The sequence below is a fragment of the Grammomys surdaster genome, unplaced genomic scaffold (assembly GCF_004785775.1).
Source record: "Grammomys surdaster isolate TR1022 unplaced genomic scaffold, NIH_TR_1.0 191, whole genome shotgun sequence".
Taxonomy (NCBI): domain Eukaryota; kingdom Metazoa; phylum Chordata; class Mammalia; order Rodentia; family Muridae; genus Grammomys; species Grammomys surdaster.
The window spans coordinates 7,285,685-7,308,103 of NW_021604636.1; the positions used below are offsets into that span (position 1 = coordinate 7,285,685).

A 22,419-nucleotide genomic window follows, 5' to 3' on the forward strand; every position below is an offset into this window, starting at 1 on the left:
ACAGACAGATCTGAGGCACCATATTGGTACATGTAAACAACTCAATAAAACTTAATTTTAGAATTTAATCATAATGTAAAATGTATGATTTCATATAATTTTAAATACTTTTGAGTAATACATGTGCCAACATGTATTATGGTAACATTGCTTAATTAAAGTGAACATAAAATCCTGTGTTTTTACTCATTATTTTCAAGATTCAAAGCTTTATAAAAATTGCTTCATTAACTCTTTTCATGTACAGTCTGAATGAAATTTCTTGAGATATTTTTTATGTCCATCCTTGAGGGCGTGACGCTGATCTTAGGCCTCCTCATGTAGTTTGCCTGGATGGTGAGACCACATGTAGTTCTGACTGGAGTTTATAGACATATAGCCTGCTTGAAAATTATTTAAGGTTGCATGTATTCTTCTTTTGGGGTTATATACATTTCTGTCCTGTGTAGCAAATACTGTCTTTTAAAAATGTTAGGAAATATAAAATGACAGGGCTGCTATGGACAAAGTGTGCAGTGACCCCCAAAAATGTAAGCATGGATTATAGAATTATACTATGATCCAGCCATTCCATTTGTGGGTGCCTGCCTCAAATATTTGAATAAAGACTCAAATATATAAACCTCTAGGTTAATTATCCATGATAGCTAAAAAACTTTGATTCTTTCTAAGACAGATTCACGCACACACGCGAGCATGCTTGGGCTTAATTCACAACACATGTGGCCATCAGAGCACACTCTGGAGACGCGTTCCCCTCTTTCCACTATGTGGGTTATCAGTTTAGCCCTTGACAAGGAGTTTGTGTTTAATGGGTTTAGTGTTTCTGTGTCACGAGATGAAAAGGGTTCTGAACGTGTAGTCTGATAATTGTGTGCCAGACTCAGTGTACTTAATAGTCCTGAGCAGTGGACTTAAAAATGCTCAGATGTTTAAATTGAAAGGGCAGATTTTCTGTGGCCGTCCTATGTTGTCACTCCTTCAAGCAGTATCTACTGCTCTCAGGGTAAATGGACTTGCCCTTTTCTCTTATCAAGAGCTCTCTGAGCAGAGGTCTCCTGGCCCACCCTTCCTTATCTCCTGGCGCTCTTTCCTAGTTCACTGTTCTGTAACTGGTCTAGCTGACTTTCTCTTCTGAATATGTGCAACACATTTTCAGTTAGTGGCTTTCTCCATGGCTGTTCTTCCTGTCCTGCAGTGTTCCATCTTACATTTGCATAAGGGTGCCTGTCCTCCCCTGGGCCTCTGCTCACAAGGTACCTGATGACAGCAACGATTCCTTGCCTTTCCCTCTAGCGCGTGCTTTAGTAAGTGCCCCGTTTTATAAATGCTCTTTACACTCACAACAGTCGTACGTTGGTTCATGTCTTCTGTTCTCACTAGCAAATTTTCTCATATCCGGAATCCCTAAAGATTCAGCACCTATATTTAGCAGACAGTAGTCTCGAACATGTCTTTGTTTAGTTACTGAAAAAAAATATATACAGTGATAAATGAACATTCACGAGAGTTCTAAGAAATTCTGAGATCAGATGGAATAAAATTAGTCATCTCTCCTTTTATCATTTTTATGAACTCAGGATGATTTTAAAGCAGTATTTCTGAAAGTAAATCGACATTACCTAATTTGTTTGCAAATAAAGCACACATCACATTCCTGGCTGCTGTGGAAATGAAATTTTATCCAAACCTACTTCCACCCTTCCTGGAGTGCCACTCTAGTTCTTGTCTTTGAGCTTCCAGGAGGTGGGGGATGGGGTTTGTCATCGTTCCTACACTGTCAATCCATGCTATGCAGTGACCAGCTTACTGGAATCACATTGGCTGTTCATGAATGGTGATCTCCCTCCTTTTTCGTGAATGGACTCTTATCTACCCTTAAGCTTGAGGACCTTCATTCACCACTACAAATATACATGAAGGATGTATAGTCCCCATTCCCTTGTTATCTTTAAAAATAAAATTGTGTACATGTAGTGTGAGAGTTGAAATGAAATTCTCTGCCAGATTAGAGTTGATGCTGAACTCACTTGCTTTCTAGCCCCTATTAAACCAGAAGTGGTCATTTCAGCTCAGATGCATAGCTTGCTGGCTGTGCTTAGACGCCCATAACAGATACTGGCTTCAACTCAGTTGATCCTTTGCCAAATGGTAGATTTAACATTAGCAGTGTTCTTTCCCTTTGGCCTCTACCTTGTCTTTCTCACCTTGCTATTCTCACACCACTTAGATTCAGTTTTTCATCGCCCCAGAGAGGATGAGGCAGAGGCCACAGAGAATGTGATGAGGTGCTTAGTCCCCTGTTGGAGGCTGTGTCTATGGAAGGCAAAACTGCAGCTTCTGTTCCGCTTTCAGTTATAGAAGAATATTTCTGTCTTTTGTCCCCCAGTCCTAGAGGTCATGAAATCTGTGTTTATGTGAGGACTGAAACTTGTAATTTATTATTTTCTTCACTATTTCCCTCTTTGTCAGTAAATGCTGCTGAATGGTAGGGTTGGCTACAAATTGTACATCATCATGTTGCTGTATCTTTTCAACATTCCTTCCTCTGTCCTCCTATCAGTTGGCTTGTAGGATCATTAGTTAACTTTCTATAGTTCATCTCATGGTTATGTTTATTATAGTTCTTCTCATGGTTATGTTTTTACACAGTATTCACTCCTTTTTATTCAATATTTAATATTCATACACTCCTCCTATACTGTGTTGGGATCCAGTCTGTCTTCTCCATTCCTCCCTGCTACAGTCTCTCCCACATTCCCTTTCCAACTCCATGTGCTTGTTGATGTGGACTTGTATGCACTCCTCCCCATATGTGCTCCTTTCCCTCTTCCCCTTTCTCCCTTCTTCCTCGTTACCCACAAGTCCATTTCATGTTGCCTGTACGTACATGAGCGTATGATCACCTGTTGGAGCGTGAGTAGCCCCTCACTGCCCACATCCCTAAACGTGGCTTTGCTTCTCCCCATGGCCATCAGTCACCAGCAGCTTCTCAGGTAGCCCTGAAACTACAGGCACACCTTCCCCATCATTTCTAGAGCTTTGGCTGGCTTGCACCTCAGGAAGTCTTGTACATGTCATAAGCATGGAAGACACTGTTTCACTACAGGCATCGACCTCTTCTGACTGTTTCTTAAACAAAATCCTTCTTTTTCATATGAACTACATTATTCCTTTCTATCAGCTTTCAATAATTTTTTCCAATAAAGCCTTGACTATTTTGAAATAGTTTTTCTTTCTCCCTATGTGAATTTTTCCCCCTTAAGACAATTTTCACTATGAAGCCCTGACTGGCCTGGATTCACTATGTAGACTAGGATAGTCTGAAACTGATAGATATCCTCCTGCCTCTGCCTCCCAAGTACTGAGTTGATATGAAATATTTTTATAAAGGCTTCTATTCCTCACTACCACTCCATAAATCTTTTGCTGTCTGCCTTGTCTTCTGGCTGTCACTCAGAACTAGATGCTATTGTTTGCTTTTATACTAAGAATCTCTTCCCCTCCTCTCTCCATATTAGACTGAGTGTCACGTAGGCAAAGATTCACTGTGGCACAGTTGTAGTAGCTGCCTGAAAGGCAGTGTGGCTCGTCTTAGGTCAAGGTTTGTCTGCTTTCTTTATATCAAATCTCTGTCGTTAGTTTGTGAACTGCAGTTTTGAATGTTGCACTTTTGAAGCATAGCTGTGAGGTAACTAACTCTACATATGTACAATATTTACATTTTAACTGTTCTACATGTGACAATGTCTACTGTTAAAGCCATATTTTATGCCTTATGTATAAGAATACAATTTATACATTAAGTACCATAATAGAATTATTTGATATAGTTTTAAATAGAATGGTATAGGGGATTTTTTTCAGGTTACAAAACTCTCCACCTCATAACATTTTTTAAATGAATTTTTTCTAAACAGATTAACATGGCAAATACATTCAGTGACTAGCCATGTCAAGACTTACACTTTATGTTGATGATGTCCTGTTAGATAAGTTAGCTTATAGTAACCCTTATGACATATGCTTTCTCTTTGGTAAATGGTGTTTTAATATTGAAGGTATCATTTGAAAACTAAAAGAGCATGCCTTCTACTGAAGCCTGAATTTATTTTTAAAGAATAATCTTGACAAATAATGACTCTTTCTCTAGAAACCAAGGAAAAAGGCTATGGAAAGTTCTAGCAACAGTGATAGTGACTCAGGCACATCGTCGGACACTTCAAGTGAAGGCATTAGCAGCAGTGATTCAGATGATCTGGAAGAGGAAGAGGAAGAAGATCAAAGTATTGAGGAGAGTGAAGATGATGATTCTGACTCAGAGACTGAAGCACAACACAAAAGCAACAACCAGGTAGGTTTCGAACGCATGCAGAGCTCATGACTAGTGCAGTCAGGGACCTCCTCCCTACTCCGCACCCGGTCTTCCCCTTCAGTCCTTCCAGACAGAACACTGCCTTCCTTTAAGGGTATTTGGTTGTGTTTTAGGGAGCTTTGTGTCATGTCTCTGTCATTAGTGATTAGCAGAATTTTCTCAAGTATTTTAAATTTATTTCCAGGTGCTATTACATGGTATTTCAGACCCAAAAACAGATGGACAGAAAGCAACTGAAAAAGCCCAGGAACGAAGAACACACCAGCCATTACCTCCTGTGTCTGAGTCCCAGACGCACCCATCATTCCAGTCCCAGCAGAAGCAGCCTCAGGTTCTGTCACAGCAGCTTCCATTTATTTTCCAAAGCTCTCAGGCAAAGGAGGAGTCTGTGACCAAACACACCAGTGTAATACAGTCGACGGGATTGGTGTCCAATGTGAAACCTTTGTCTTTGGTAAATCAAGCCAAAAAGGAAACTTACAGGAAACTCGTAGTTCCTTCTCCTGATGTACTTAAAGCAGGGAATAAAAATACCTCTGAAGAATCTAGTTCTTTGACCAGTGAATTGCGATCCAAACGGGTAAGCTAAATATCACGTACCCCAGAATTTTGCTGCTAGAAGACAAGTGGGGCTAAGGTATACAGATCAGTGTAGCACATGCTCAAACATGGAGCATGGCACTGGGCTTGAGGAGAGGAGAAAAGGGCTATACTGTGGATGTAGCTCAGTGCTAGAGACCCGAGTTCAGTCCCCTACATGCTCCCATACTTACCTCAATTACATACCTGTCTCCTGTGCTTCTGAAATGCTACTGTGTCATCCTGCTTCCACCCCCATGCTTTTCTGTATTGACAGCAAGAGTATATTATGGTTGAAGAAGGCATGTTTTATAGTTATTTTGTTTAAAATTAATACCTCTCTATTTTACTAATACTACATTCTATGTTGAAGGAATTAACTCTTAACACAATTTTCTTTTCCTCTTAGAATTTACAGATTGTTAAATGTAAAAATCTTTTGTAAAAAGGAAAAAGTCCATTTTGCCATTAGTATGGTAGTGTATTTCTATTGGTTTTAGTTTTAATTTTCATGTCTGCGGTGTGTGTGCTTGGTATGCAGGTGATTCTGTCTGTGCATGAGTACAGAGGCCAGAGGGAGATGTCAGACATGCCACTCTGTCAAGCTCCACTTCATTCATTTGAGATAGAGCCTAGAACCAGGTTGGCAGCCAGCTAGCCCAGTGATCCCCAGGTCTTTCTTCCTGCCCTACCAGAAGTGACCTTTTGACCTTATAGTATCCAACCTTTTAAGTGGCTTCTGGAGATTTGAACTCAGGTCCTCATGTTTGCAGAGCAAGCCACCTTAGCCACCGAGCCTTCTCTGCAACCCCAGCTATTGATATCTTTAAGTGCCAACCTGCATTTACCATAGTACATCATATATTAGTGTTACTAATGCTATTAGCTCCATTTACAAGTGATGAACTTGAGATTTATAGAATTAATCTTGTATAACTCGATTAATTTAATAATTCGGTTCTTTATAGCAGCTCTCACAGGACCACGTTGCTCATTTGTGATATAGTTAGAATCCAAATGATGGCTAAATGGTACTAGAATCTTTATTTCTTTCTTATCTCTTTGTTTACATCTTTGTTGATTGCGTGTGTGGATGTGTGTCCAAGTATATGTATGCATAAGTCCTAAAACATGTGGGAACTAGTGAATCAAAGTCGGGTTGGCAGGCATGGCGGCCGGCTCCTTTAGCTGCTAAGCCATATCGCTAGCCCTGCATCCTCATTTTTAACAATATAACAAGCTGTATTTTCTTTTCCAAAAAAGAAAGAAAGGAAGGAAGGAGGGAGGGAGGGAGGGAGGGAGGGAGGGAGGGAGGGAGGGAGGGAGAAAAAGAAAGAAAATAAATTTTTACTATGTCTTTACCTGATGTCTTTATTCTGATGATGTTATGAACTAGATCAAAGAAACAAATGATCTGAATAAATTTTGAGGTTCTGAAGCCAAATTATGCATTAGATCATCTGGGAAAGTTTAAGAAAAATATTTTGTGAAAGAAATTAAACCAGAATCTGTTGTGATAGAACTACAGTGTGTGGCTTTTTAAAAGCTTCCTTGATTATTGAGATGTATAGCCAGATGCAGTAGCCACCAATCTAAAAATGACCAGTGATCCAGATATAACTCATAATGTATTCCTTAAACATAGCAAGTATTATCAACACCACACAATTTCCTTCCTAGCAGCAAGCTAATTAAGTTAAGAATTACACTATCTGGCTTTAAACTTTTATTAAGGTATTATTTCACTTTCAGATAAATGAATTCACAGAGCTATCTTATGACTTACTTTTAGTCCAAATAAGTACTTGCTTTTGGTTTCCTAAATGTTGCTATAAGTAATCCTATAAAATAATTCCCTTCTGAGCAGATGTCTCTGTGGGAACAACCACTTTCTGTGCAATCAAAACAACCAAGTTTGCATTCTCGGCACCTACATAAAAAGCCAGACCTGGTCCATTCGTGCCAGTACTTAGCCCTGCCACTGTGGGGAGTGGAGACTGGAGGATTGCTTGAGCCTGCCAGTTGCTAGCCTAGCTCCAGGTTCAACAAGGGATGCAGTCCCAAAGGAATCAAGTATAAAACAATTGAGGACCTCACTCGGTGCCCTTTCCTGGCCTCTGTAATACAGTAATGCCCAAGGGTGTACATATACATGCATACCACATAGAAAAATAAACTGATTAATTATATGGTTACTGAACAGCTATTTTTTAAATAAGTTATATATTCTCTTAATAAAAGCTTGGATCATTACACATACAGCCCTATTTCTATACTAAATCATGTAAAAAAAAAAAAACCTCTAAGACCCAGGTTAAAGTCACTTGCTATTGATGTATCAAATGAAAGTTCAGAGTTGAAGGGGTTTAAAACAAGCATTTTAATTTAAAATGTATGGTTTTACTCTATAAAGACCATTCTAAGAGTCTACATAAGTTACTGAAATGATAATAATTAATTGCAAGTAGTTTGGGGAACAGACACTTTTTCCTTTATGTATGAATGTCTTGTGTGTATTTATGTGTGCTATGCACATGTGCGTCTATGCATGTCTAGTGCTTGAATAGGGATCTAATCCCCTGGAACTGGAGTTACATATGGTTGTAAGCTACATGTGGATGCTGTGAACCAAATCTGCATTTTCTGCAAGAGCAGTAAGTGTTCCTAACCACTGAGCATTTCTTCATCACCTCTCCAGCCGTGTGACTAGATTTGTATTAGATTCAGCTCTAAATGATGTTATCCACATACCTTATTTAGTGTTACGAACCATTTTGTCAATACTTTATAGAATACTTTATTTATTTATTTTTTCCCAAAGGGAAGGGGGTTTATTCAGGGCAGAGGGCAAAGGTGGGAAGAGAAACGGGAGAAGATAGCGGGAGAAAGAAGAGAAGAGCGGAGAGAAGTGGAGGCTGGCCACGACCACGTGGAGAGAGGAGGAAGGGAATGGAGGAGAGGGAGGCAAGAGAGTAAGAGAACAAGAGAGCAAGAGCAATATAGAATACTTTATAACATACTGAATTTTGCTTATTTTTTTTACAACAGTCTCTTTTGTTCCATGCTACCTGCTATTAATTCTTTGGCATTTTCCTTAGTCTATGAACTTCTGACTTATTTTTTTATCATTGATTCCTTCAGTGCTTACATTGGGAACATGTAATTTAAATTAATAAGTATAAATTTAATGTATATAGACATGGAGTAGAATTTGATAGACCTAAGCAAGTCTGATCTGGAGAATATTTTGCATTTGCTGAAACTTAAGGCAAAGGACAGTGTAGGACGACACCTCAGTCCGTCTCTCCCGATATGACATGTGTGTGGTGGATGGTCTAAAACAGCAACTGTAGAGGCTGTTTTTAGGCCTTGTCCTAACATCATGTATACTCTCAAGATTAACTGACAGCTTTGAGATAAATGCAATAATCTTTGTTTATTCCTGTTAACCTGTGGGAATAAACTCATGGTATGAGAGTCTTTAGAATTATAACAAGGGACAGTTGCTGAAAATTAAAGTACAAATGCACAGTGTATGATTTTCTTTCACTGAACCATGTGGCCCAATATTAGAAGGAATTATATATTAGTAAAAGGGTTATTATATGCCAGCTACATTCTAAGAGATGCAACACATTGGAGTTTTCTGTCATAAAATTGCATCTTAGATTTATAAAGGTATTTTATCTGAGAATCATATACACCAAAGGGACATATTGAGTAAACAACTAACACTTTCCTGGTGGTTTGCTTTTCGTATGACTGTAGTAGCATTTGTTTACAAAGAATTATTTGAGTAATGTAATTTTTCTCTGTATTCCTGTTTTGGCTGTATTGAGCTAGAATGTACAGCATGTTTATTTGATACCTAAGGGCATTTGAAGAGGGGGCCAGATCCCCCAGAACTGGAATTATGGGTGGTTAAGAGCTACCATATAGGTTCTAGGAACTGACCCATTGTCTTCTGCAAGAGCAATAAATGCTCTTAACCACTGGGTTATCTTTCCATACTCTCTATTTTAGAAAGTTACAAAAGTAAACCAGGCAGTGGTGGCACATGCCTTTAATCCCAGTCCTCGGGAGGTAGAAGCAGGTGGTTTTCCATAGTTTGAGGCCAGCCTGGCCAACAGGACAGCCAGGGCTACACTGGGAAACTCTGTCTTGGAAAACAAAACAAATTAACAAAATATATTTTAATAATTCTAAATCATTATATATTATCTCACTCATAACAGTAAAATCTACATGTTTTTTATTATCAAGTAGTTCCTTTTCAAAGATACTTCTTTTCTTTTTTTCTTTTTGCTTTTATATCATTTTATTTATTTATTTATTTATTTTTTAATAATTTATTTTTTCTCAAATCGTAATTCATTCACACAGGGGTTATAAACACAGAAAGGCAGGATGTGGGGAAGGGAATGACACTGGAGTGTGGGTGTTCAGGGGGAATACAGATATCTTTAAGAACAGGGTATCGGCTGGGTGAAGGTTCAGGGGACAAGTCACTATGACTCTGCCTATGACTCGCTTGTCCTTATCTAAGTTGGTATTGTCAGCCAAGGCTACCTATTTACAAGGCCTATGACTACTCAGGCTTGTAAATTTCCACAAAAGCTGCCTGTTTACATTAGCTTATAGCCATCTGTTTCAATGTTTTTCCACTGAGACGCAAGACTTGGTGTTAGTATACATGTATGACAGGCCTATTGCTGATTTTAGGCCTATGGCTGATTTTAGGCCTTCAGTGTATAAGCAGGGCTGCCCCTGACATCTCCTCCCTTCTCTAAGTATAGACGGGTTGTGACAATTCAAATCTTGCAAAGGCGGGGATAGAGGCCTGACCTCCAGTATTTGAAGGGGACCTTGTAATGGCTCCAGTCCCCCTGTCATTGTCCAGTGAGGCATGAGGGCCATACCCATCCCGATGTCTTTTTCCTGGAGAGGGGATACTTTTGACGTCAATCCCTATACAGTCAGGCTTGTCCCTCAGGGAACCCAGATAGATATTTTTCTCTTTTATTTATATTCCCTTGCAGTGCTTAGCCTCGCAGCCTAAGCTTGAATTCAGATCGCCTGTCAGAGGGGGTTCTGGGTGGCCCCTCTCTGCTTGGTCTAGGGGCAGAATTCCCCCCTTTTAGGTTGTGTGGAGATGAGTTTTGGGAATACCCTGTATAAAGTAACAACCTCATCTTGAGTCTCGTGGTCCTCCATAGCTAACTTATGATAATGTATCTGAGTAGGTTTTGCTACCAAATTATTTATCTGTTATATCACAGAGTTAGTCTGCCTATTTGAGGGCCAGGGACCAGACTTATTTTCTTATTATATGTGAATGGATGTTTTTACTGCATGTGTGCCTTGTACCCAGGAAGATGAGAAGAGTTTGTGGGAGCCCCTGTACTTGAATTACGGAGAATTGTGAGCCACCATGTGTTTGTTGGAAGTTAAAGTAGATCCTCTGGAGGAGCAGCCAGTGCTCTTAACCACTATGCCCCTGAATTTAGCCCCTAAAGAACTATTTCAGATTTTTAATATCTGGTTTTTAATTTTTATCTATAGAGTAAATTTTGTGGACTTATTGTCTATTAATTTTCCCAAGGTAATTGTATTGTACTTGTTTTGCTCTCGTGCTCAATATTGAACCAAGCACATTGTACATGCTAGGAATATTCAGTTATTAACCTAGCACCCAGTTCCTAGTTGGCTCCCAGTACCTTAAAATTTTGCTTTAAAAATAAGCTGGATATGATGGCTCATGTCTCTAATGTCAGCTGAGGCTAAAGCAAGAAAATTATAGTGAGTTGGCAGAACCTTGGGCAATAATGTGCCCAGGGTGACCTGGACTCTCTAGAGTAAGATTCTGTCTTAAAAAGCAAGAAATTATTTTGTAATCTAGTGTTATTAGTCTCAAATGTATTTCAAGAACAGGACTCTACATAGTAATGTTTCTGGAAGACTGTAAGTGAGAATTTTTGCTTTAGAAATTTTTGAAAAATGGAAATTTAACTCTTTAAAGCATTATACAATAGACCTCTCTAAACTATACATACTTAGAGAACCAAGTGTTTGGGACACATGCTGTAATCCCAGAATTTGAGAATTAGAGGCAGGACAGTAGGGAGTTCAAGGCCAGAGTAGCCTAGCTACATGCTACTCTGTGTCATCAAAGGAAACAAACAAACAATACAACTAGTTCGTCATGGAATATCAGCCAGGTAGAGCATAGGAGGATGGATGGAGTGAGGAATGTTTCTGTCTGAGAGGAATGTGGAAAACTGCTGAGTTAGAGCTTGAAGTATGGACAGTGTTTCATGCTCCTGAAACAGTTCGTGTAGATAAATGGTTTTAGCAAAATGTGGGAGGAGAAAGGTGCCATGTGACTCTGGCCTCAGTAGTCACCCTGCCAGCTAGAGAGCTCGGCTAATGGCTAGCCATGAAATGATGTGCATGTAACTGAGTTCCGAAGGTTGACAGGGCTCTCTGAAGCTAGTCAAAGAAAAACCAATGGAATACAAAGTTTGCATTCATATATGGTATTTACTAGGAGTTGGACAGGAAGAATTAATAGCATGTCCTAAATTTGAGTAATATTTCATGAAAGAATACAAAGACAGTGTGATAGGCTAGTTGGTTTTGTGTTTTTGAGTTTTTGGAGGGGAAGGGGAGACAGTTTTAGGGCCTCAGGACTGGGTTATTGTGAAAATGAGAGCAGCAGTCAGGAGAGGGTATGCTCAAGAAGTACTCATGCTTAGAGTGGTTAAAACAGATGAGAATGTGAACGCATAGCGAGCGCCTAAGCGAGGTCCGATAGCCCTGGTTGTTACTGACTTTCCTTTCCCCATGCCTGGACGTCATGGTGTAAGTTTCTCTGGAAAGCTGTGTTTTGATACTGACACAGGAAAGCAGTCTTTGTCTCCTGGCCTTCTCATTTTGTTTTTAACTTATGTTTCACCAGGAACAATATAAGCAGACATTCCCATCACAAGTAAAGAAACAGGAGCCGGGGAAGAGCCTGAAGAAGGTTATTGCAGCTTTGTCAAATACGAAAGCAACCTCTAGTTCACCAGCACATCCAAAACTACCACTAGATAACAACCACCCTAATCCATTTTTGACAAATGCACTTTTAGGGAATCACCAACCAAATGGAGTCATTCAAAGCGTCATTCAAGAAGCTCCCTTAGCACTGACGACCAAAACAAAAATGCAGACTAAGATTAATGAAAATGTCTCAAGTAGCACCCCGTTCTCCTCCCCTGTCAATCTGAGCACGAGTGGGAGGAGAACCCCCGGCAGTCAGACTCCTGTGCTGCCCTCTGCCTCGCCCATCCTGCACAGTAGCGGGAAGGAGAAACGGGTCAGCAGTGATGCAGCCCCACTGAAAGCGCACCATCACCCCCATCCGGCGGCATCCTTGGTGGAACAGTTTCGAGGAACAGATTCAGACATTCCCAGTAGTAAAGACTCTGAGGATTCGAATGAGGATGAGGAGGAAGATGATGAGGAAGAAGATGAAGAGGATGATGAAGATGATGAGTCTGATGACAGTCAATCAGGTTATTTTCTGCTTTAAATTTTAAAGTTTGTTTTTAAGTGTATGAACCAGAAAGTTTTCTAAAAAGTGTTAATTTTCACACTTGGAATCACTGTCACTCACTGTTTTTTACAGCCGATAAAACATAAAATTGGTACTGAAATTCTAAGTAAAATCTTAGATTGTAGCTCCCCTGGCATTAAATGACTAACTGTAAAGTACTGGTGCATGAATCAAACAGTCTTAACAGGTTGCTGAATTTTCATTTCATCATGACCACTTATGCAGTGCAACTGTTATATTTTCAAAAATAATTTTAAGCCAGGTGGTGGTAACTCACACTCTTAATCCCAGGCAGGTAGATCTCTGAGTTCTACACCAAGAGACCCTGTCTTGAAAACCCAACAATAATAATAACAACAACAACAGCTAATAATTTTGAGCCATATTAGCCACACACGCCTTTAATCCCAGCACTTGGGAGGCAGAGGCAGCTGAGTTCAAGACCATCCTGGTCTATTCAGCAATTTCCAGGACAGCCAGGGATTTACAGAGGACCCCCGTCTGGGGTGGGGTGGGGGTGAGTGGGTGGATTGTGAGTTCATTTAGGATTTCACTCAATGTGTTTTGAACATACCTTGTCCCGTTCTCTTTCCTCACCATGCCCCTTCCCTTCCCCCAACTTCCTGTCCATTACCCCTAGCAAAGCCAGTGTGCTGCCCAAATATTCTTGGATGTGGTTTATTTTCTCCTGCTACTTATTAAAACATTACTGGATATCTTTAAAATGGAAATTTTGCACCATGTCGTTTAAAAAGAACTAAAACCTTAAGTCCTTTTTGATTTCAAAATTTATTAAGTAGCATAGGGTCATGATCTTGTGCCTTGATTTCATTTACTCTCTCGTGGTTTTTTGTTGTTGTTGTTTTGTTTTTTAAAAAATAGAGATTGCTTTTAAACTCATAAAATGAAACATAAAATATAAATACAGAAATTATATGAATATGTATGTATTTATGTTTGTATGTGGATTTGTTATTGGTCTGCCAGAATTTTTTTAGTAACTAATGAATAAGAAAATAGTCATTATACAATTTAACATTCTAATGATGAAAAATCCTGAAAGGCACTGTCTGTCTGTATTCAGGACTTTTTAAAAACTAGTTTTTACCGAGTCCCAGTGTGAGCAATAATACCAGACCAAACAGTGCCACCTGGATGCTGTCTGGGCACCTTTATGACACAGTCCTGTGTTTATCCAGTGTTTAATCCAGTCTTGTATGTCACATGTTTAGAGGAATATGTGCTAACTAACATATGTATTAACTTCACAGACTTCACAACCAGGACAGACCTGCCTCCCTTAGTTTGTCTCTTGTCTTTCCACAGTTATTTCTGTGAGCATAGTTTATGAATCTTTCAAAGTCTGAAGCCTTTACCTGAATTGAAAAACTAGAGCTAAGAAAGCAAAACACAGAACCAAAACCACTCCCTAGAAAACCATTTGTTTTAATGCAGAGTCCCAGATGGAAAGTTGATGGTTGTTCCAGGACAGGGAGCTGAGCATGGAGACTCTAACCCTGGAGCCTGCCAGTGTCCCCTTTGTTACCCACGGTTTCTCCATTGAGTGTAAAGTAATTCCAAAAGCCTTAAGCAGAACTGGAATATCAATAGTACCACGTGGGGACTTTTTTATGATTTAAATGTTAAAACTGATGGTTTGGAGAGAGATTTAAGGAACTGTAGCTTACACACACTTTACTCAAATAACTTACAAGCTGGTAATTTTTATATTTGCGCTTCCTCTTGGGAAATTGCTTCCTTGAATCTTCAGTTGCAAACAGTTGCTCTGAAATACTCCCTTAGGTGCAAACTGCCTGTGCTTGGTTATGACCTAGTTATAATATACCAGTGCTTCTTTACTTCCCAGAATCAGATAGTAATTCAGAATCAGATTCAGAAGGCTCAGAAGACGACGATGAGAAAGACCAGGAGGAATCAGATAGTGACACTGAAGGCGAGAAACCTGCCGCGAACCTGACTCAGACAAGCTCCTCTGCCAAAAGCCCTCCCTCCAGTCTCACAGCGCACTCAGCACCTCACAACCTCCACATAGGAAGCCCCCCAGGCTCTGCTCCTGCTGCCCTGTGCTCTGAGTCCCAGCCTCCTGCTTTTCTTGGCACTTCTTCTTCCACACTCACTTCAAGTCCACACTCTGGTACCTACAGTTTGTTTTTATCGATGTAACGTAAAAGTCAGACTACAGCGAGGATTGCTATTTGCACAGGTTTCTGGAGACAATCTCATTGTAGTCATATGTTGTGTCTAGGTTTTAACCACTGAACCATCTCTCCAGCCCCCAAATAGTTTATTTATTTTTAAGTGCATTAGTATTTTGCCCCTGGAACTAGAGTCACCGACAGTTATAAGCTGTCATGTGGGTGCTGAGAATTAAACCCAAGTCTTTGGAAGAGCATCCAGTGTTCTTAATCAACATCTAGATTTTAAATTGACCAAGAAACATGTATTTTAAAAGATTTAATCCATTGCCTGATATTTTAATTTTTCCCTTTGATTTCTATTTTAAGATTATAATTAATGATTCCTCTTGATTTTTGAATTCTTTCTTTTTTTATGTTCTTCCTTTATTTTAGAGTTGGATTTTTTTGTGCTTTATATGAAATTACTTGGACAATTAAATGCCTACACACTCACTATGTAGTCTAAATCATGTTTTTGAGTGAATGGCATTCTTAGTAGCATATGATCCTTTTACATAGTTGAGTTATCTACAGACTTGTAGGCATTTTCATTAAAAAGTTCCTCCATTTAACAATCCAGTATTGTTACTCTTTATTCTCATTAAATAACTAAGAAAGTATGGGTTTGCGTAGTTAAGTATTTTACTACTGTTTTACTTAGTTTACTCTGATTGGCACTTTCTAATCTTTGCTTTTATTTGCTTTTATTTGCAATAAACAAGCATGATGTCCTCAGTTAATATATGTTGCTATTTGTGAAACCTATATTTTGCCTTTAAAATGTACATATAACCTCTTCTGTGCGGCTTTAGTTAATTAATTAAAGGCCTGGTACTGTTTTGGGCCATGGATATAATATATGCACGTAGTAATTAAATTGACTTTAAATATTTGAGCCAACCTTTAAAATTTCTAGCAACTATCTGAAAAGTCATAGTCTTCCAAATAACACCATGGATGGGTTTTTGAAACGTGGCATTTGTCCCTTCCCTCCTTATTGGCTCTTCTACTAATTCTAAGTAGGAGAAAAGCTGCAGGGTCACTGCTGTAGAGAAAACCCAGTGTCTGTCATAGGCCAGAAGGGGGAAAACTTGTCTTCTGTAGTATGCTCAGTTGAAAAACAACTAGAAATAATGCAGTTTTCATAAATATATGAATAATCTATCATTAAAACGTTTATAGAGCAATTTCTGAACTGTCAGGCAGCTGTCCTTTGTACACTGAGCATTTCATGTTCTGCTTGACTTTTCTTAAAGGTACATCCAAACGAAGAAGAGTGGCAGATGAGCAGGAGCTGCGGATCCCTCTGGACTACGGGTAGGCAGCAGAAGGCTTTCCCTGTCAGTCCCTGCGTGTTTCCACAGACGTGATTTTCCCTTCTCGCCTCTCTACATAGTTATTGATTAGAGAGGAGCTATAACAAGGGACAAAATGTGTACCTAATATGAAGGTGATGAAGTTGATGCAGGGTTCAGAAGAGCTCCTGTGACCGAACCATCAGCCAGTCACATGTCAAAAGCAGGAGCCATGGTATCAGTAGGCTACCAAGACAAAAGACAGTGAACAACGGCAGCAGTAGTCCAGGGGAGATTAGTTTAATGGGTTCTAGGTGTGAGTTTAGATAGCATGCTCAGGGCCGCAGACAGAGAGAGGCTTGGGTATGCTCTCCACACTCGGAGCTTCCTGCTCTTAGACAACTTATGTCTGTTTCCGCACTACTCAAATGCCTCATTCCAGCTCTGATTTCTATAATACATGACAGTTGAATGTTTCTAAGTCGAGTGTTTAATTTTGTTAATAAATCTGTTAGCTTAAAAAATGTGATCCATTTAAATAATAGACGTATTTGGGTTCTATGATTATGTGTTTATTTTTGTTTTCATTTTTTTAATGTTTTCTGAATAGCGTGTATTTTTTTCTACTTTTTAAAGCGAATATCTTTAAATTAAGTATCTTATAATGCTCTTTTTTTTTTTTTTAAATCTGTAGCTGGCAGAGAGAGACAAGGGTGAGAAACTTCGGTGGGCGCCTTCCAGGAGAAGTTGCATATTATGCTCCGTGTGGAAAGAAGCTTAGGCAGTACCCTGACGTGATAAAGGTAAATACTGTTCTCCACCTTCTGCCCATCTGGTTCTAATGAAGCATGCTAATTCGGAGGGAAAATGCACTTCTTTGTCAGATGGAGTTCCTTGGTACAAAGTGGTCTCTTGTGCAGGTCTAATGTGCTCAACCTAAATTGCTGTCTCAAATAGAGCCTCTTCATGGAATTTGCAAAACATTAATGTCTTGAAAGCTAGCTGCGCATCAAAGCTGGCTTGAACTATTAAGACCTAAGGTGGAAAAACGTGATTTTTTTTTTCAGTATCTCAGCAGCAATGAATGGAGTAATGGATATGACAAAGGGCAACTTAGGCTTCAGTAGAAAACTAGGAAAGGTTTCAATGGACCACAGGACGGCCTTTTAAAGAAGTTTTTGAACCAGAACTAGTACCTTAACCTAAATGAAGTAAATCTCTCTACTCTAGAAAGTGACCTTTCTTAACTCACTCTACAGTTAGACATGCCATGTTCTTATGGTCATTCACCAAATCCTTGGTGTACAGATTATGAGCCATTAAGAGCTTTGTTGTAGTAGGCGTTTTTCATATTTAAGTCAACTTCCTGCTTACTTAACTGTACCAACAATTTTGTACTTTATGTAAGTATAAGAAATCTGTAGTGTTAGCGTGAAGTTTAGAAAAACCAGTCTAAATAGGCAATTCATGAGACACTGTAGAGAGTTTTGAAAGCCTCATGGCACATGGACAGGATCTGGTCCATTTGATCACATCATGTTGTGTGATCCATTGTTACCTTTTTTTTCTGAAATTTGGTAAGTCGAGATCGTTTGTATTTGGTGAACAGAAATTCTGATGTTTTATAGGAATTTACCTATAAAATTTCTGAATCCATCACCACAGTTCACACTGAACTTGGGGAGTTAAGTGTACAACCTTATACTCACTCTCTAAAAACAACTTCCAAGAAAGCATCCCTCACCTCTGTGATCTCTCCTTAGAGACACACTGTCCCTTTGCTCCTGACTTATATTTACCTGTAAATGTTTATTAACTTCCTGAGCCCCATTGACAAAGTCTCTGATTTAGGGAGTGTGAAACGTAGATTCTTTTTGTTTTGTTTTGTTGGGTTTTTTTTTGGTTTTTGTTTTTGTTTTTTTGGTTTTTTTTTGAGACAGGGTTTCTCTGTGTAGCCCTGGCTGTCCTGTAACTCACTCTGTAGACCAGGCTGGCCTCGAACTCAGAAATCCGCCTGCCTCTGCCTCCCAAGTGCTGGGATTAAAGGCGTGCACCACCACCGCCTGGCCGAAACGTAGATTCTTGTTAGCCATTTTCATTCGATTTCTTTATTTATCATATACAAACAACAGTATTTCTGCCTCATGAGATTATGGCAAAGTTAACATGAGATAACATGCAAGAAAATGTTTCAGAGAGGTTCACATGCTCAGCAAAGTAGAGAAGACACTTCTTGACTGAGGCTCTTCTCTTTGGACCAATTTTAAGGCACAGAAATATTTTTGTTTTTTGTTTTCTTTTGTTTTGCTTCATTTTGTTTTGGGTTTTGGAGACAGGATTTCTCTATATAGTCCCGGCTATCCTGGAACTCACTGTTTTATTTATTTTTCAGGAACTACTATTTTCTTTGTTTAAAGAGAGGCGTTTCTTTCTTGTCCTAGACTTTAAGGCAGGGCGTTAGATTGCTGAGAAGATGAAGCAAATCCTACCCAGGTCACATAGCCACAGTATGGCAGGGCTATCAGTGAGTAAGGGTGTGTCAGCCAAGGGACCAGTGGAAGGAGTGAGCAAGCAAGCAGGAGCTGAAGACTTGGAAACGTGCTTCTCGCACGTAAACAGACCCCTTTCCCATTGTCCTGAGAGCCCCGTGCCCTGTTCAGCCTTAGTATCTCCTTAGTGCTAGTTTTACAAGACCACAAAATCTTGATTTTTTTTTTTATCAAATTTCTTCATATAAATGTATTTTAGGATTTCTTATTTGAATTATTATTTAAAGTTTAAATTTTTTTTGTTGTTGTTTTTTGAGACAGGGTTTCTCTGTGTATCTCTGGCTGTCCTGGAACTCACTCTGTAGACCAGGCTGGCCTTGAACTCAGAAATCCGCCTGCCTCTGCCTCCCAAGTGCTGGGACTAAAGGTGTGCGCCACCACTGCCTGGCTTAATTTTTTATTTCATGCCAGTTTGTCACCAGATTTCTTTTTTTTTCCCCACGGGAGGGGGTTTATTCAGGGTGGAGGCTGGAAGAAAAGTGGGAGAAGATGACGGGGTGCGGGGGGGGGGGAGGAAGAAGAGAAGAGCACCAGATTTCTTTTAAACTTAATGAGCCACAGTGCTTTTTAATAATACTCCCCACATACTAATTTAATTGGTTAGTCACAAACATTTTGGAAGGCAAGAACATTTAGAAATTCTTATTTTTGATCTTTGGTTCATGTTTCAGTTCTTTACTTGTTTTATTTATGACAGAGTCATCTTTATTGTTTTTTTATTTCAGTAGATCTTTGTTCTGAGAGGAAAACTAATTGCTATTCAATACATGAAGGATTTTTGTTATTGTATCAATAATAATTAGACTTAATCTATAAAGCCTCATTACACAGAGCAGAATGTTCTTTGATATTCATTCACTTTTTATTAAACACAATCAGTGTTCCTCCAAACGCATGGTGTCTGTTAAAATCAATTCCACTTAAGAACTTAGATGAGTTACTGAAGCTGCAACATGTTCGGCTAAAAAATGTTCAGAGACTGCACAGCCAAGATAACACAAATTCTGAGACCACTTCTTAGTTCAGAAAAAAATTAGTAAGTGAAATTTATCTTTAAGGTCCTTTGAGTGAGCTGTGATTAAAGGTATACAATAAAATGTTTTACTTAATGAATTAGAAATGTGCGTGCTTTCGCAATTCTTAGAGGTGCAAAGCCATATATATTTCTTTATGTTGTTATTTATATGTTTAAGCATTGGATTAATTGAAAATTTATATAATTATGTAAGAATTTTCTATGAAAATTAACAGGTGTTATCATTTTGTTAGAATACCTGACATCAAGAGTTTTTTTAATTTTAGTGATGAAAACTGAGATGTAAACCCAAAGCTGCTGGTGATTTTCTTCTTGGCCATGACAGTCATGTTTTGGACTTTTGGTCAGTTGCAGGCACTGTGGCATACATAGCAATGGGGAAGGTCTGTGGTGTGATCATCAATTTCCTTTGTAATAAAGGTTTTGCTCTGGTGTAGCATCCAACTAAGACTAACACTACATTCCCACATTTCCTGAACTTGTCCAGTTCAGCAGCAGCCAGCAAGCACAAAGCAGGAAGGAAATTAATTTGATTAGTTAACATTTTGGAGGATATTGTTTGGCACAAATGCACTCTTGTTACACAATAGTCATTATGTGTGTATATATATTTGTAACTTTATACAATTTGTATAGAGGTTTAATAGCTAATCTTATATTTAAAAAATTAAAACTTATATATACCAAAAGGAGCCTAGTATGGCATCGTGTCCCTAAAATCCCCACAGTCCATGAGAAAGAGGGAAAGCTTGCAGATTTGAGGCAGTCCTTGTCTGCATATTGGATCTGTTTCTTAAAGCATAACAATAACAGTAAAATCCAAAATGATGGGAAAAAATATATATATATGTCATGGCTTTAATTAAGGGTAATTTCTGCTAGAAGGTAATGTTTGAAGTAATAAAAATGTAATTTTGTAAAAGTTATTTTTATTCAGTATTCAGGAGCTTAAGGTGGCAATTATGTATTTGACAATAGCAAACATTTATTGAAAATAGTGATTTTGTATATTACAAGATAAGCAGTGAGAGCCATTTTAAGTATGTCAAAATTTAAGAGAAGAACCACAGTATAATAGTTATCTTTTAAACAACTAGAATAGATGCGCTTTATTCAGGAGAAGTAGGCTATAAAAGGAATGAGACCAAACAAACTTTTATTCATTAAGCATTTAGTCTGAGTCCACAAATATGGTGAAAGCTCAGTAGGACCAGCAAATGGTTAGCCTTGTGCTAGCCAGATTTCAAGTGCTCTTAACAGTTTCCATAAAATCCTACCTTTAGGGGTGCTTGACTTCCACGAGCAAGCAGTAGTGCTCTGAAGGCTGGGCTCTGCCAGCGGCTGCCTCTGCTCAATCTCTCACTTTGGCCTTCATGCCAAGCTTGAAGAGGATGCCAGTAGATTTGTCTTTACAGAGTTCTGTTCCGTTGCATCATAAAAACGTGTCGATCCTTACGTTTGTCATCAGTTTTATTTTATTTCACTGGTTTTGGTTACCAAAGTAATAGAAATGTTTGTGCTGGCCCGGTTTTGGTAAGTTTGGAAGAGTTATTCCTTTTATCCGCATTTACCTCTAGGGATATAGGAAGGCCTCGCAGTGAGACATCATAGCTGTTGACAAGGATTTTTTTTCAAATGTCTGGTGGTGCACTTTAATTGTTATTTGTGTGAACTTAGTAGCTACAAATAGCTTTAAAAAATGATTCCATATTATTCACTGAGTAAGTTCAGAGGCAGTTAGGACATTGGATGTCTGCTCTAATTCAGTCTAAGAAAGAATGAAACAAACAAAACAACAGTAAAGCGCTCCCTAGAAAGGGGCTGAGGGGAGAAGAAAGAAGTGCAGAGAAGTGAGTAGTCCTGATTCAGAAACCATCTGAGATTGTTTTTGAAGGATTCTATTTAATGGCATAATACCGTAAGAAAAGTGAAATGTGTTTTTTTCAGAGAATGGCCATTTTAAAAATCACTTTATAAATATTTATGATAAGTAATGTCCCCAAATTTTCCCCAAAGACACTTTTTTCCACAAAGGAAATTGTGAACATGCCTGTTTCTGTAGAAATGAAGTTGAAAGTATAAATTTGGAGAAAAAAAAAACTAATTTTGATGGAGAAACCAAATAGTTCATTAAAATACAAGTTACAGAGAAGCATCTTATTACCTGGTGAATATCATACCAATCTGTTGGGTCCAGCTACAATGAAAAGGCAGTAAAAGAAGCCATTGTAATTCATGGGCAACACTTCATCTTAGGCACAATTATATAGTGATGATAATTATTTTAAATTAAGTGAAGAACTAAAGACTGGGAGTCAACAACCAGAGTTCTAATCCAGCTCTGCTGTTAACTGCCACCTCTGTACAACCTAGCCTTAGCACATATGGACTCTGGGAACATGACCAATCAGCACGGACAGGGCGGGAGTCTGGAGATTTATGTCAGTGATTTACCAGGTAGGATTGTAGTGCCTAAGCCCACATGTGGGGCTGTGGAAGGCCATCCTGCGTCACCTTAAAATCACTTCTTATTTTCACATCCTTTCTTTTCTGGTCTTAACACAGAAGTGATTTAGTCCTCTAAAGTTGTGGTCTCAGTGATCACGGATGTAGTCATTGAGACAGCATAATCAACACAGTGTCTTTCTCCACTCTGTCTAGTGGGTGGCACCCCTCTCCTCCCAGAGAAGGCTACTCTTGGTCTTGACTAGCTCTTAAATGCTACTCAAAACAGTGTGTAGTACTGATGGGCTGTGTAGCTGGGAGAGACCAAGACCTCCCAGTGCC

General features: G+C 38.9%; 1 protein-coding gene across 9 annotated transcripts in view; it reads left to right on the forward strand.

Moving 5' to 3' along the window:
* Baz2b (bromodomain adjacent to zinc finger domain 2B) overlaps positions 1-22,419 on the forward strand; it is a 304,725-nt gene that overhangs the window by 231,115 nt on the left and 51,191 nt on the right. For 8 of the 9 annotated variants that reach the window (XM_028769276.1, XM_028769275.1, XM_028769278.1 and 5 more), the window contains 6 exons: positions 4,154-4,354; positions 4,560-4,955; positions 11,913-12,513; positions 14,422-14,709; positions 16,009-16,069; positions 16,742-16,850. In XM_028769276.1, the coding sequence (XP_028625109.1) occupies positions 4,154-4,354; positions 4,560-4,955; positions 11,913-12,513; positions 14,422-14,709; positions 16,009-16,069; positions 16,742-16,850 (1,656 nt within the window). The remainder of the gene's footprint in view (positions 1-4,153; positions 4,355-4,559; positions 4,956-11,912; positions 12,514-14,421; positions 14,710-16,008; positions 16,070-16,741; positions 16,851-22,419) is intronic. The other variant, XM_028769282.1, reaches the window with a different exon arrangement.